Source organism: Capricornis sumatraensis, chromosome X (genome assembly GCF_032405125.1).
Source record: "Capricornis sumatraensis isolate serow.1 chromosome X, serow.2, whole genome shotgun sequence".
In the NCBI taxonomy this organism is placed as follows: Eukaryota; Metazoa; Chordata; class Mammalia; order Artiodactyla; family Bovidae; genus Capricornis; species Capricornis sumatraensis.
Genome location: NC_091092.1, coordinates 488,082 through 505,651, shown reverse-complemented (window position 1 = coordinate 505,651; position 17,570 = coordinate 488,082). Strand labels below are relative to the sequence as shown.

General features: G+C 33.8%; 1 protein-coding gene across 5 annotated transcripts in view; it reads right to left on the bottom strand.

The window, feature by feature from the left end:
- The window catches only part of PCDH11X (protocadherin 11 X-linked), a 797,400-nt gene that overhangs the window by 740,749 nt on the left and 39,081 nt on the right, over positions 1 to 17,570 (bottom strand). For all 5 annotated transcript variants that reach the window (XM_068962684.1, XM_068962685.1, XM_068962686.1 and 2 more), the window contains exon 2: positions 15,068 to 17,551. In XM_068962684.1, the coding sequence (XP_068818785.1) occupies positions 15,068 to 17,551 (2,484 nt within the window). The remainder of the gene's footprint in view (positions 1 to 15,067; positions 17,552 to 17,570) is intronic.

Here is a 17,570-nt window from a genome sequence, read left to right as displayed (position 1 = left end):
CTTTTAGTATTGAGGAGAAAGTGATAAAATGAGTTCTATCTGTGATGACCATTTCATCTCAATACTTTGGTGACAGTTTTTATGAATATACAAGCACATTTTAAATAGAGTTCTCAATATCTGTTTGCTACAATTCACTATGGAAAATGTTTTTCTATTGAGGACAAGAATACATTTTTTAAAAATCGTATTTATAAGAAATGTCACATTGAGATTCTCCTTTTGCTAAAATACCTAAAAGCAGAATGTGGTTCTCTGGTATATGGACACCATTAAGATCAATGGCTTAAAATTTCCCATTTATAATTTTAAGTGCAACTCATGGATGGAAAATGTAACAAGAATCAAAGTAACTGAGCTAAATACTCTAAATCTTTCTAAGTTTAATGAATAAAAATGATATAATATCATTTTTTTTGGAAATAGTTTCCAGAACCTACTATTTGAAAGGTTATATGATCTAGTCATTTATTGAGACGTTGCATTTTACAAGGATTATGCTAGTTTAATATTAAGAAACAGCAAAGATATTGAAGAAAAGGGTACCATCCAGGCTTCTTTCATTTTTAATAAAATCACAGGTAACATTCTTTCATTTTATCATATTCTCTCTGCTACTAAAAGTATGTTTTCTAACATTATCTCCACAATTACACTTCTACTTCACTGACAATGGGTTAATTACTTTTGTTGTTCTCACAGAAGTGTCTTAGCCAAAGGAAGTGCTCAATGTAACTCTGGTAAATCGTTCAGTTTTATGGAAGTACCAAAGTGCAACATACAGTCAAGGAACAAGAAGTAGTAGGTATGACAAAAGTGTGGGCTGCATGGAGTAGTAGGAGATAAGTATATCTGATTAAACATGTAAAATCTTTTTAAAATAGAGTAATTAAGGTTTTATCTGATATACAACATCTGCTTTATTGACTATGCCAAAGCCTTTGACTGTGTGGACTACAACAAACTCTGGAAAATTCTTAAGGAGGTAGGAATACCTGACCACCTGACCTGCCTCGAGATATCTGTATGCAGGCCAGGAAGCAACAGTTAAAACTGGACATGAAACAACAGACTGGTTCTAAATAGGAAAAGGAGTATGTCAAGGCTGTATATTGTCACCCTATTTATTTAACTTATATGCAGAATACATCATGAGAAATGCTGGGCTGGATGAAGCCCAAGCTGGAATTAAGATTGCTGGGAGAAATATCAATAACCTCAGATATGCAGATGACACCACCTTTATGGCAGAAAGTGAAGAAGAACTAAAGAGCCTTTTGATGAAAGTGAAAGAGGAGAGTGAAAACGTTGGCTTAAAACTCAACATTCAGAAAACTAAGATCATGGCATTTGGTCCCATCACTTCATGTCAAATAGATTGGGAAACAGTGGAAAAGGGGCAGACCTTATGTTTTTGGGCTCCAAAATCACTGCAGATGGTGACTTCAGCCATGAAATTAAAAGACGGTTGCTTCTTGGAAGACAAATTATGACCAACCTAGACAGCATATTAAAAAGCAGAGACATTACTTTGCCAACAAAGGTCCGTCTAGTCAAGGGTGTGGTTTTCCCAGTAGTCATGTATGGATGTGAGAGTTGGACTATAAAGAAAACTGAGTGCCGAAGAACGGATGCTTTTGAAATGTGGTGTTGGAGACGACCCTTGAGAGTCGCTTGGACAGCAAGGAGATCCAACCAGTCCATCCTAAAGGAAATCAGTCCTGAATATTCACTGGAAGAACTGATGCTGAAGGTGAAGCTCCAACACTTTGGCCACCTGATGCGAAGAACTGACTCATTAGAAAAGACCCTGATGCTGGGAAAGATTGGAGAAGAAGGGGAGGACAGAGGATGAGATTGTTGGACGGCATCACTGACTCAGTGGACATTAGTTTGAGTAAACTGCGGGTGTTGACGATGGACAGGGAGGCCTGGTGTGTTACAATCTTTGGGGTCACAAAGGTTTGGACATGACTGAACGACTGAACTAAACTGAAAGGGGACTTTTTTCACTTCACTTGATCAAATCCGTGTTTTAGGAAAGTGTTTTGGGTACAGGGTAAAAAATAACTTGGACCAATGAAACTAGGAAGCAGGCCAAACTATTAGCAGTGGAACCAGTAACTCCTGATGAAAACCTGGATAAGTAAGTGGAAAGGTTTTAAAAATGTCCAAGGTATTTTAGAGGCAAGATCAACAGTATTTGGTTGCTATTGGGTGTGAATCTGAAAAGTGTTGATGGTTTTAAAATTCTTCCTGAAATGGGTTAAGTAAATATGCTTGCTAACTTCCAATTTCAAGGAATTTAGAATGAACAACTAATACATGTAAGATACTCTACTAGTGATACACACACACACACACACACACACACACACCCTTCTAATTATTACAATAAAACCTTTTAATTTTTTTTTCTTTTTAAAAGTCCTGTATATTCAGGGATTTTCTGCACCAGAAAAACTGAAAGTTTTTTTTTTTTTATTTTTTTTACTTTTTAAACATACTTTCCATTAAACTTGCTGGGTAAGAGACTTTTTACACTAATAAAAAACAAGAGATAACCTTGATTGTTCCACATATCTACCCCTTAAAACCCCATCCTTCACCCTAACAACTATCATTCTCTACATTTCTTTGCTCATAGTAGAAGCTTGAGAAATATCTAATTAATCTCATTTGAACTCATTTTAAATTCCATTATGTATAGCATGTTCTAAGAAAAACAGTAGTTAGTAAGTGGTACCATATTAACAATGTTCAAAAATTTGAGTACAATAAAATGCACAAAACTAAAACTTCAGTTGAATATGAGTCACTTCAATCTACTTCATTGCTTTGGATCAGTTATCTCACAATATTAGTGACCAGGGATGTCAATATATAAAGTTCTAGTTAACAACACAGTTATATGATCAAACTGCAAGATATTAATGTGCTAAAAATTATTTTAGGATCCCTGATGATGTTAATGAAATTGGTAGACCCTGCTGACAACAAGCACTTCAAAAAATATTAAAAGATATGTTATCACAATGCAGAAACAACTTTATTTATAGGTATTTCACTTATACAGATTTACACATACTTTATGCACTGAAAAATGCATCAAATACAACCAGTGTTAGTAATTACATGTATTCCAGTTTAAAGATGCTCTATAATAGTCATTCCAACATATTTACACAAAAACCTGTTTATTCCTTTTTGAAAACTTCAGCTACAAATAACAAAGCAAAAACAAAATTGTAAGAATGACTGTTTATGATGGCTCTTGTATTTTTAATCTTCACAATTTTAATGTTACTTTAAACAGCTTGTCTATAATGATAGTTCTTAATACTGCTGCTGCTGCTAAGTCACTTCAGTCATGTCTGACTCTGTGCGACCCCATAGAAGGCAGCCCACCAGGCTGCCCTGTCCCTGGGATTCTCCAGGCAAGAACACTGGAGTGGGTTGCCGTTTCCTCTTCCAATGCATGAAAGTGAAAAGCGAGAGTGAAAGTGAAGTCGCCACCCCATGGACTGCAGCCCACTAGGATCCTCTGTCCATGGGATTTTCCAGGCAAGAGTACTGGAGCGGGGTGCCATTGCCTTCTCCAGTTCTTAATACTAACTCCATTCAAAAGCAGAAATTATAATTATACACATTACCCAGCTTAAAAACTGAACCTATTCTCACAAATATTTCTAAAATTTATGTCAATTAATAGTCTGCACTGAGCTGTTTATAAAGTATATGTGTGTATACACATTCATAAATAATTATGTATGCATTTATATGATTATGGCAAATCCATATCTTAGCCTTTGATGGAAATATAAACCGATAAAGTGGAAGATTTCTGAAACTGAAAATCTGACATTGTATAGAGCACTAAGAGTTATTTATGTCTTTTTTTTGTCTCAGAGATATTAAAAGTAAATAAGGTATTAATTCAAATAAATGTCATTATTTTAATTAATTGTTTGGTATATATTTTAGTTATGCCAACCAAATAAAAGTTGACCATTACTGAAGGCAAATTTATCTTAGCTTTTTTTGTGTGCAAAAGATGTAGTATCTGCACAGGTACTTAGGAAAAAGTTTAATTTTTCATGTATAATTTAATGTTACTGGATCTGTGATCCTTCAGAAAACAAGGAAACTTTATGAAGAGATGCACCACAGTTACATTAGAGGCAAAGCAATTTAGAAGTTAAAAAAACACACACACACACGTAAGCATGTATTTAAAATACACTGGATATGACAGGAGTTTTGTTAAATAAAAGGTGCTGTGTAGGATGATATAAGGAATAAAGGATAATTAAAGTTTGGAAGTGAGACATGAGTTTAAAAGAAGAGAGAATAACATTGTCAATATAGATGCATGATCTTTGAACAAGTTGTCTTTATGCTTATATTACTTTTTTCTGCTAAAAATTTGACAAACACATAAACGCAAACATGTGTGTACTTATTATACATACTGTAATCCATTTTATTCCCACTGTATTAGAATTACATAAACGTCAAATTAAAATGAACTTTCCTCTAGACTTACAATTAGGTCTCTCAATTTTAAGAGTTCAATATGACTGTCTTTCAAGTTCAAAACCTAAAAAGACTTCATTGTATGTACCTCATTATTTCTACAATTTCCATGCGTTTTGAAATAAATGTGTGTATAGTCTTGCAACCAACTAAAATTTATGTATGTAAAACAGAATTGTAGCACCATGTAGAATTTTGTTGTTAAATGTTATCAATTGCTCTAGATTTGGATAATGATAACTTCATATAGCATGTTAATTTTTGTCCTGTTTAAAATGAAAAAAAGTAATATTATTTTGTAGCACTAGATAAAGTCTGGCTCTTTATAGAGTCAAACAGTTTTATCAGATAGACAAAATATACCCGTGTTCAATGAAAAACTGCATTTTGGTTCCAGACATTTTGGCAACACATAGATAAAGCTATGATAACTATATGCAAGAGAAATCAGCACTTTCTCTTGAATAACTATATTTATGTGAAAAAAAAGGTAATTATTCAATCTGCACATCATAAATAATGTATATAATTATCTACAAGAAAGGCACCCAATACATAGTTCTGAATGAGTGATCAAATAAAATTAATAAGAAGATAAATTAAAAAAAAATAAGATATAATCTCTCATTTAAAAGTTCATAAATCAGTTTTCCAGAATCCATGCAATTTCATTTTTGTGTGTTTTTTCTCAGCTTGAATATGAGACTAGGTCTGTGTTTACATATCAAATGAGCTGATCAAATTTGTTCGTGTGTGTGTGTGTGAGGTTGTGTTAAATTACTTTGAGGCTGTGATACTGAACAACTATTTGAGCTGTATATTTGTACTACTAGAAACATTTTTGTTAAAGGTGATAGCATTTATGAGCAATTCTGTTTAGTTTTAAAGTATTATTGTAATAGAGATTTGCATTGGTTTTGAAACTGAGGTTAGAACTGACATGTAATAAGACAAGTAAATACATTTTAATGCTTATTATTGGATTTCTGAAAAAGTTTTTCACCAGTATGGTATATTCATTTACTTCTAACAACAACCAAATAGAGTAAAAGTGGTATCATTCAAATATTCTCTAAGTATCTAATGAAACCATTATTTTGCTATCTAATGTGTTTTATCAAGTATTAAAAAAAATGAAAATGCTTTGAAAGTGTATTTCAAACAGAACAACATTTTATGAAATAAATCAATGAATAATTAATATAAGGCTCCAGGACAAGGGAGAAAAGTGCAAATATTTCTAGAATATCCAGTGAAATACTTCATTTTCATTATTATGTCAATTTGACTATTTGAAACCAAATAGAATGTGACTTTTTTTTTACTTCACAAAAACACTTACTCCTAATTGGATAGTATAGTGTATGTGTAGATAATTAAATATAATTAATCACTTATAAAGGGACAGTTAATTTTAATTGAGAATATCTATAATATGAAAAAGGCAAGAGTTTGTTATCAGACTTTTTGGAAATAATTAAATAACTTGGTTGTTCATTCTAAGGGAACTTACAGCAGGTAATTAGATGGTATTCCTTTTATCGAAAAAGCTTTTTCATCGACTTGATATTCTCACTGAGGGGAGATTAGTCTCACAGTGGAGATATACAGCATGCCTCTTTATTATATCTTCAACTAGTCAGACTCTGCTATTTAATAAATAAGTCTAATCATAATAAAAATATGCATAATAATTGAGTCAATTACCACTATGTATAAAAAATCCTGCATGTATAGTTTATCATAAAAAAAGGAGAGAATATTTCTTTAATTTTAAAGTGCACCACTTTTAAAGGTTAAACAGAATTACCAAGTGAATTATAAAGAAAAATTTACTGGAATAGCTTGAAATAAAAACAAATAGTTTAAAAATTCTTCATGCAAAATCTATCTAAGATTTACTAAATTTTTCTACATCAAATGTGTATTACATGTCCAATAAAAATAAAGGCATATGACTATGCTACAATTTTAAAAGTCTGCTCCTAATTCAAATACCACATAAGGCCACAGGTGTTATAATATGAACATCCATGATGCATGAAAAAAACACATTGCACAGTAGTTCTTTTGAAAAATAATTATATACAACACATACAGCTTCATAATATCATAAGACCTTTGAGTATGCTAGAAATCTAAATATTTAAAGTAGACAAAACTAAGGAAAATCTAAGAAAAGTGTCTGTCACACAAAAGCACCTACAGGAAGCATTTACAGAGTATTGCCCAAGTTCATATAAGATTACTTAAGATCTGCTTGTCTTATAGCACTTCGGTTGAGATGAGGTTTCATATCACACCTAGCTAGAAGCACAATTACAAAATCTAATTAATTGTGACTAATGCAGGTGGTAAAATTGTAAAATGAGGCAGTATTATTTTGTGTTAAAATTAGATTAGCAAATATTTTACAAAATAATGATTGAATCTAATTTCAACTGAAAAAAATATTCTAAACTGTACATTTTCTCATTGACAATGTCAACAGGATGTTCAGCAGAGAAAACAAAGTATACATAACAGATTAACTAATGGATAGAATGAAAATTGTTTGAGATTTTCAATTTAAGTCATCGAAAATAAAAGTAACTTAAGAAATGTAATGCAAAACTATTCTACTTGTAAAAATAAACTTTTATATTTAATGCAAAATAAGGAAATACATTTAGCAATTTTATTTTTTGGTTTATGTACTGTGGATTTTAATCAAAAGAAAGTAATAGTCCTTTGAGTGCTTCCAGGGGTGAAATCATACAGCATATTCTAGTTAATCAATTAGATAGTCCCTAAAAGTTTATTTGATGACTAGTCTTAAGATTTGCTTTCCTTCTGTTTTCTCTATTCACTGGCTAGAGTATGAACCAAAGCGACCATCAAGGACACTTCATTGAGAATATTCTAGGAGTCCATTAATGGCAACACAAGAGATGGGAAAATATCTGAGATCTTGTAATAACACCAATGATTAAATTAAAAGTATCAGCAAAGCAACTGACAAAGAAGTAATCAACTAGAAAAATGCATATTTTTGTTCTCTCTGGCTCTTGTGAAGAATGAGATTCAATGCTGTCCATACTGTGCTCAAAGGGTAATATTATTTCTTCAAGCATAATCAAAGGACAGATCAAGGGTAGTTAATAATCAAAAGCAGGATCCATTTTCATCAATGGCCGAATTTTAAATACTGTTAAATCTTGATCATTATTAGTTTATATGGGTAAATATTTAGCCTCAAAGAGCAGGAAAGAAATCAGTTCAGAAGTTCCTTTCTCACAGAAATAGTATTCTGTGAGATGGGATCACTAGCAGCTTTAAAAATAGTTTCTATTTTCATCTTTTACAAAGATGATACCCAAACAAATATTGAGGAATTTTTTAAGGGATTCTGAATAACTGTTTCAAGACTTTTTCATCTTCATATATGCAAAGGAGTAATTAGGAGTTTTCCTTATTACAGTCATAAAGGAAAGGGTCACAGAAGTAGAAGAAAAAATGAAGTGTTCTCTAGTTCACAGAATGTGTCATGAAACAAATATTTAAAATGCTCTCATGCTGGGAGCCAGTGTGAGGAACTCCACCCGTGGCAAAGGTCATGAGGAAGGAGGCTTGGCATTACGCAAAGGCGGGATCAAGCCTCAGGAGACCCCCTGTTCCCAAGCATCTACCCCCAAAACCAGAGTCTGCCTACTTTACTGTTTTATGCTCTCACCTACACCTCTGACTTTATGGAGGGCTGTCCCCCACCACCTCTCTCGGTGAAGGAGTTAACTTGCAGCTCCAGTCAATAAAAATTCCTGGGCGTGACAAGAGTGTTTCAACTTACAAACTCCTCTGAAGGTTCTCTAGCCTGCCTGAACAGGTTCATCCAGCCACATGTGATTGTTAACAGCCTCCCAACTGTGAGAGGCATGAGATGCTTTAAACTTTATCTTTTGAGAAGTTAGAAAATTATTAGTATAGTATAGTGGGTTGATTAGGAATTATATTAGTGAAGGGTTTTTCATTTGTTGAGCCAATATTTGCCACTAAATCTCCATATTCCCTGCCCTTATAATGAATATAACTAGCATATAGGATACATAAGTATTAACCTATGATATGAATCATGTTAAACCTTAGGCTAAGTAAATTCCTTTTCTTGATTATAACCCCCTGCACCCTCACCCTATAGGAATGAAACTTTATCTGGTACCTTCGGAGGGTGGCGCCTAGTTTAAGAAAAAACCACCCCTGGAAAAATTAAGTTTTCTGGTTGACTGACCGTTATCAGAAAGGGCCATAAAATGTCAGCAGGCCTCATGGCCAGAAGATGATGTAAAACCCCTAAGACCTTTGTATACTTTTATATGAAGCACCTGATTTTGACAAGGGTCAGGTCTGCTGACCCCGCATGACTCTGTATTCTATCTCTATGTGTAACAAAAAGTATATAAGCAAACATGAAAATAAAGAAACGGATCAGTTTCTGGAAAGACTGATTCCCCCATGTCGTTCTTTCTTTCCCCTTTTGGCTGAATTCCCATCTGGATTGTGGATGCTCGCCAAGCCTGCTAATTTTGCCCTGGCTTCTAAGACCCACGCGAGAGGGAGCCCAAGGCGGGGCACCCTCCGCTATTCAAGTGGCCTATGTAGGTGGTGCAAACCTCTTGTCTAGAGGTTTTATTGGTACTCCATGTAAACCAAGTTATTAAGCCTCTTTTTCTCCACTAATTTTCCTACTACACCATTCTTTTCTAATCTCTCTTTATATTTCTAATTAAATAGCTTTTTCCTAGGACGCCGACTCCATCTCCTCTTCGAATTCCCTGGATCCACCGGGGCTGGACCCCAGCACTCTCATATAATAATTATATGTACAAATGGTCATGAAGCCCCAGTAGTTGATCATGGGACATATGAAATATTAATTCATTTTCTTGGCCTTCATCACTTTGCTCACAATTAAACTGAGGCTATGGATTTTGGAAACTCCTACTCTTAGTACACCATCTTGGTAACTGCAAGGCATTGACTCTAAGGGTATAATGAGTTGGCTCAATTTTGACATTCCTTGAAATGATTTGAATTAAACTGAAATATTTAATTTAAGAAGTGGGAGAGGAATTATAAGGTTATTCTACATGAATAACTTTCACAAAGGTAAAATTTAATTTTAGGTATTTTTCTACAATAGTTGTTTATAAGTATTGCAATACAATATTGTAATTTATGTGACATTTCTCATTACCAGTAAAAGCTACAATCACAATCTTTATCATTAACTAAGTTATATTTAAAACACCAGATAGCAAGTATGTTCAAGGAATTTGATATTAATGGAGGTACCAGAGATTCTGTACTGAGTAAATGGAAATGCTAAATTTTAACAGAAATCTTCAAAAAATACTGCCTATATGTTAGATATACAAGAATTACACTAATTTTAAATGCTAAATAAAGCATAAACCACTTGTAAATGCCTGTACACCAATGAACACTTCAAATAATACACTAATTTAATGTACATACATAATAGACCAAATTCTATTCTCACTTTGCAAGGTAAGATGATACACAAAGAAGCATTTGAATGAGAAGCCAGGAAACATTTCTTATGTAATAATTTTAAGGGTTCTTTATACTCCCTTTTTGTCACACAAAATCATATGTTTCTTTAACTTTTATTAGTACTGTTAGTAAGTCATAAGCAGCTTAAAAATACAATATAAAATTGAGACACATCATTCCTTCCTCAATATATATGTACACCCAGTTTGAGGCATTCAGTCATTTGTATAGGAAATTGATTGATCAACATATTGTAGAGAATAAGTTAAAGGACAAATTACTCAAAGCAATGGAATGTATTCAGAAAATTAATGCCAGAGAAATAATGTAGATCTATTTAGCTGTGACTATAGTGTTGTATATTTTCCTCTGTAGTTTCAAAATTAAGATAAAATCTTTCAAAATATCCTATTTAAATCCTTGTCTCTACTCTCATATGACTGGAATTATGTTTCATTACATAAGAAATGTCAACATGTTTTTTCCAAAATGTCAGGGCGTATAAAGAACTGACATTCTTGAGAGGTAAAAATAGAAAGAAAAAAAAACCTTATTTTTCAGTATTTATAGAAAAAAGAAACATAATTACAGCAAAAATAAATTTTTAATGATTAAAGTAGTGAAACAACATGATTATAGTCAACATAAAAACCTATTAAAATTTGTTTATATTAATCTAACTTTTAAGCAGAGTGATGGATATTTATACTTATTTTCTCAACAACACTGTATTAGTGAATATTTTTCAAAAAATCAACTAGAGTGTTTGTGGTTGTTGCTGTTTGGAGTATTAAAGAAAATCTCTTTCCCTGGATACCTTTCAGAGGGTAGCTTGGATAATTCAGTTTCACTTCCAAACTCCTGGAGATGATGTTTAAAACTCCTGGAGATGATGTTTAAAATCTTCAGCAATTGAACAAGGCAAGTAATTCCATGTTTCATGATTGATATATTAATCATCAGTTTGTACATCAAGACATATTATAGTACATCACAATTGTTGACATTCAGAGCAAGCAAATGGAGAAACAGCATGATAAAACTTTTTTTTAAATCACACTACACTATTTCTTCCACAAATTTAAAACTGTGATTGCAAATTATAGCCAAAGTAGCATGAGGTTCAGTGGGACATAATTTTTAATGTGGTTGTTGTTTTGCTTGCCTTTATAGTGGGAAATCCAGACTACAAGAGTAATGATCTTAGCCAAATTTTGAAATCACAAATCATTGAGTTTTTTGGAGGGGGAATGGAATTATGTTGTTCCTAGAAAGTTATATCTCACTGTAGATTTCAATAGTTGATGTCCTGGAATCAATCTAGGACAAGAAAATAACATGTTATCAAAATCAGGTGGCTGGGTTCTAGGAGTCTTAATTGCCAAGCATGCTATGTGGCTAAAATTCATATTGCTAAAATACAGATACACAAGATCAAGGTTATGGAATTTAACAGTGCTGAATACCAATCCTATTCCAAGCTAATTCAGACTCCTCTTACATTTCAAATCCATTTATAATACCTACATTCATGTAACCATGAATTGTTTCTTTTTGAAATGAAGTATCTTAAATACATGGCTAAGACAGTGACTTGTACACAGAAGGCTTGTACACATTTCAAGATAATAAATTCATTTTTTTCCTATTTTCCAAATATATTTTCTTCACAATATTTTAATGGGAGAACTGTGTTAAGCAAGGCTTCATTTTGGCATTGTATCTCTTTCATACAAATATCAAAATTGATTCTAAAATGATTATTCTTGTTTTCCCAGAGTCACACCAAGCAAATACTATCTGCTTACTCTGAAAGATGGAAATAAAAAGCAAACTGTAAGATCATCTTTCAGACTTCTTGTTTTTAATTTATACTACAATATATACAGAAATGCCATCCAGAATACTTGTAAAAATTTATCAAAGAGGAGTATCTTTGCTGGGTTTATACCATTAAACCCAGGTATAAATTGTTTCATGCAATAGATACACTTCTATCTAATGAATATTCCATATTTTTCAAAACACAAATGTCAGGAAAAAAAAACTATGGAAAATATTTGATTCTCTTTTTAAAACATGAATTTTTTTAATAAATCCACTTATATCTTACTGCCTCCTAGAACCAGTTAATTTCTTCACTCTCATATTTCTATTCAGATGAACAGTGAACTAAATGTAAATATCACCCTAAAACCTCCTTTGAAAAGTGTATTTCTCACTTTGTTTAAAGACAATTGAATTTAATTCTGCCTTCTGATAACACTAATATTTTATTCCACTGTCAGAATTTCCTTAAGGAACAATGAATTTTTATTTTATTGGCTGACAGTTTTCCCCATTTTGTATGATGGTTTTTTGAAAAGAAGACACCTACTGTATTTGAATTTTATAAATACATGAGTTCTTTTTCAGTGCTCAGTGAATTCAGCATTCTGCAACATCAGTGAATATAAGATGACTCTTCTTGGCATTAATCAGAAAATGAAGTGTATATAGAAAGGGTGAAGAACATTGCAAATGTTGCAAAAAATACAAGAATTCAAATTATTTTTAGTATCACATTAGTCTGCCTAAGTTAACCAATTCATACCAGAAGATATTTAGTAATTTATCTGAAACATCTGTCAACCTATGACATAAAATATATAATTTACCTATTTCTTAAGATCTGAAAAAGTATAATTTCGTCTGAGAACACATTGATTCTAAGATAGTCCTTTTAGCTAATAAAAAACAAATGATAACTAATATTTTATTCTCATTAACATCTACTTTCCTTATTTTGCCTGTCCTGTGAAATTATTATCCTATGTTTAGGAAAATATTTATTTGCTAAATAAAATAAAATCTCTGAATCAAAGTTATTAATTGTATTGACTTTCTCAGGATTAGAAAATAGTTTAAAAGAAGCAGAAGATATTTGGAAAACACTTTCAATTTTTTGCTTCATCTATGGTTTGCTTACTGTATGTTCTTGTCTTCATGTAAAATAAGGCTAGCTCTTAAACATCTCCACGCTTTTGAAAACAGTTGAAACCAGAATTTTCTCTCTTAACAAACTTCACAAGCCAATCTATTAAAAATGATGCTCTATGAAAGTAATTCACAAACCCTACTCATTGTAGGTTTTTAAGTGAATCACAAATTTACCCCTGGGAAAAGTGCTATTAGGCTACACAACACACATAAAGTGCTAGTCATAAAAAATAGTTTTTTTTGTTGAGAAATGTTTCCAAAATCAGAATGATAACAATGAGAATTAGGAAATGAGATCACAATTTTTAATGTTTAAATATAAATAAAAACTCACCATGATGAAATGTTAGGCATCTGTTATGTTTGCCACCCATTTAAGATCCACCTTGGTAGAAAACATGGGGCTCATGTGGACTGTAGAAATAACCACTACCCTGTAAACTCATTCAAATCATATAAAATACTCTACAGAGAGTAGGGTTCTATTTTACCATTTACAATATCATAATTATGAAATTATTGTAACAAAGATGAACACACAACAAAATTAGTTTCTTAAGTTTGCTCAGTGATTGAGAAAGGCTAACATTGTATTATTTAACTATGCATTGACCCTTGAGTGACCTCGATTCTTAAGACATTTCCTAATCATAAATTATTTTCATCGCTATTCGAAATCCTGATAGACTTCTTTAATATCTCTAACTTTGGTGAAAAGAAACTTATTCTGACTTTCATATTACTACATTTTATTAAGCCTAACTGTGTTTTTAGAAGCTTTTATCAATTGAAATTGAGATGAAGACCTTCTTAAGAGTAACACAAACAAAGTCAACATATGGCAAGATTTTGAGAGAAAAAAAATGTAGATAAATTCTATCATATAACTTTATTAAGGAAATAATCATATTTAATTTATTTAATTTAGTTGTGGATTTCTGGAAACATTTTTATTGATTTCTCCATGAAATATAGATAAGACTGTATAAGCTCTTGTTTTCATAATTCATTGGGTTTTAAATTATTGTATGCAGATGCCTTGGATCTCAATATGCTCATATTTTCCTTCAGGCCTATTAGAGAAAGCAATCATATTTCATTTTCCAAAAGTCATTATCTCTTAAGAATGTCTCTTGAAGGGCTCAATACCTTGTATGAATATGCAAATACTCAAATGAATATGTAGAGTAGAGATTTCACATATATTTCATTCTCTTCACTGAACATGAGAGTAGCATGACTTCATTTTCCTAATTTCATTCTTGCTACATTGTGTAAATACAGATGTATAAGCCAAAATAATGGTGAGTTCCTAATCTGAACATTATACTTCCTTTTCATTGTGGGGGCTTGGGAGCATGGTGAGTGGGGGAGTATATCTTGATGCTATTCAACTATCTTGGGTAGACAGATTTTACCAACTGAAGCTGGAAATCTCAGTACCATTAAGACCTGCTTATCAGATTCCAAAAGGTATTACTGTGATATATGCAGCCTGGGCAGTTCTGGTCCTCATGCTCACAACTGTACTGAGGACAGTGTCATGACCTCTGACATGACATGACCTCCAAAAATTTTAGCGTTTTTCCAGTATATTGGAGAAGGAAATGGCAACCCACTCCAGTACTCTTGCCAGGAAAATCCCATGAACTGAGAAACCTGGTAGGCTACAGTCCATGGGGTCGCAAAGAGCCGGACACGACTGAGTGACTTCACTTCACTTCACTTCTTCTCTAGCAGGAAGTGTCATAGTGCCATCTACAGACAACACCGCCCCTATTATAATCATCATTCCTCAGCCAATGTTCCTAGAATTAGGAGTCATTTTGTTCTGATTTTCCATCAAACTTAAATGAATCCATATACCTATTTAGATAATTCTGCAAAATATGATCGTTTTGATCCCCCATTGAGTCAGTAGATTCTGTAAAGCCCTACTTCAACTGAAAATAATTTTGAAAAATAAAGTTAGAAAGGTTAGTTAGAGACTTGGATTACCTACCAGTCTGGTGTGTACAGACACAGGGGTCTTGAAAGTTGTCACTGGAAAGCTGCACTCAGAAACACTGTAGGGATCAGAACTGCTGGAAGAACACTTGGAGATGGAATCACAACCCACAAAGGTGTTATCGAGAGGCAGTTCCTGGATGATGTGGTGCTTTGAATTTAGGGGAGTTTCCGGCTGGATCTGGAAAGCAGGCTGTGGAGAGGCAGATTTGTAGTGCTGGGCCAAATCAGGGCTGTCAGGCTTTAAAGTAGTAGGTGGAGTACCCCAGTTGCACTTGCCCATGGCTTGCTCTTCCAGTTCAATGGGAAGGTCTAGTGTGACGGTGTTTGTATCATTGTCAGCATTGTCTGCCTTAGCTTCTTCAATAGTGACAAAGTTAAGCAGTAAGTTCTTAGGGGTATGCTTCTTCTTTTTCTTCATTATCATCATCTGCCTGTTTTCAGGGTTTGGAGTAACCCATTCAGAATTCTGCTTGTTTTTCTGAGCAGCTTTAAAGTGTGGTGATTGGCGGCATCTTACTACAGCAGTGATGAAAATAACAAGAATGACAGTTATGGTGCCAGCAACAATGGCAACCACGATCTTGACATAGTCACTTGACGGTGAGGATGTATCAGTTGTCTCAACATTTTGGGTCACTGGTGTTTCAATGTTTCTGCGCACCAATTCATAAATTAACGTAGCATTGGTCATCGACTCATTCACAAATAGATTAACATTTATGACACTGAAGAGAGAATCAGGTTGCCCTAAATCCTTGGCTTTGACTATCAGTTTGTGTAAACCAAGATCTGCAAGGACACATTTCTCCTTCAGTGTAATGTTGCCTGTTGTTTGGTCAATCATAAACAGACCTTTTGTGTTTCCTCCTACAATGTTGTAACGAAGCTCTGCATTCATTCCAGTGTCATTGTCAATAGCAACTACTGTGAAGACCACTGTGCCTGGATTAGCAGATGGTGGAACCAGTTCAAAGGAGTAGTTGGAAGGAGGGACAACAAAAACTGGTTTATTGTCATTGACATCAACCACGTTTATAGTGACTTTGGCAGTTGAAGAATGTGATACCCTACCACCATCCTGAGCCTTTACATTGAAAGTATAAGATTCTTGTTTTTCTCTATCAAATGAAATATTCGGTTGGATGACACCAGTCTGTGGATCAATTGTGAAGTCATCATTCGCATCTAAAATGGAGAGAGTTACTGCAGAATTTTCTCCATAATCAGGATCAGTTACAGTGATTAGTCCTACTGTGCCATGTCTTGGAAGGTTTTCTGGGACATAGAAGTTGTACTCATTGTGAGTGAAAATTGGACTGTTGTCATTCTGATCAAGAACGGTCACTAAGACTGTGGCATTTGTTATTAAAGATGGCATCCCATTATCTTGTGCCAGAACTGTGAATGAATATTTTTCCTGTTTTTCTCTATCCAATTTCTTCACTGCAGTCAGAATGCCTGTACGATGATCCAGGTTGAATTCAGACGGAGCATCAATGCCTAGCAGATAATGTATCTCAGCATTACGCCCAGTGTCTGCATCTGTTGCACTTATTTTTGTCAACTGGGTACCAGGAGAGTTATTCTCAGGAACAGAAAGACTTATGAAAGGCTGAGTGAAAACTGGAGCATTGTCGTTTTCATCTTTTAATTTGATGAGGAGCATGGATGATTGATTCAAAGGAGGTTTGCCAGCATCTGCGGCCAGTAATTTAATGGCATATTCTCTTGTGGACTCATAGTCAAGATATGCAGCAGTCTCTAGGAGGAACTGATTACTGAACACTGGCCTTAATCTGAAAGGGACTTCATGATCTGTAAAGCATGTCACCCTACCATTATGGTCAGCATCCTTATCTGTCACAGTTATGAGAGCAATTTTGGTGTTGAGAGGAGCATTTTCTGACAGAACCACAGTGCCATTGATTGGATTGATGATGTATCTTATGTCAATCAATGGAACATTATCATTGACATCAGTAACATTTACTAGCACCATTGCTCTTGCTGGCATCAGTCCACCATCACTTGCCAAAACCAGTAACTTGTGGTTTGGAGACTCCTCCCTATCCAGTGGTTCTTTTACTGTGATAAGTCCAGTGGTAGAGTTGAGGTGAAATAGCCTCTTGGCCATGCTGGAGACAAGATTGCTGAAATAGAAATGAATCCTGGCATTTTCACCTATATCAGCATCTGTGGCATGGAGCTGTGTTACTGAAGAACCTACAGGAGCATTTTCTGGTATACTGACTTCAATCTCATCCTCCTTAAAAACTGGATGGTTGTCATTTGTATCAGCAACACTGACTTGCAAAATAGCAGTACTGGATCTTTGAGGGAAGCCACCATCTTCAACCTTTACTTTCATTACATATGTATCTTTCTCTTCCCTATCTAACTCCTTTTGAACTATTAGTTGCGGCATCTTTTCTCCTTCTGGTGTTTCAATGATATCAAGCCCAAAAATATTTTGACCCTGAAAGACAAAGAATGAA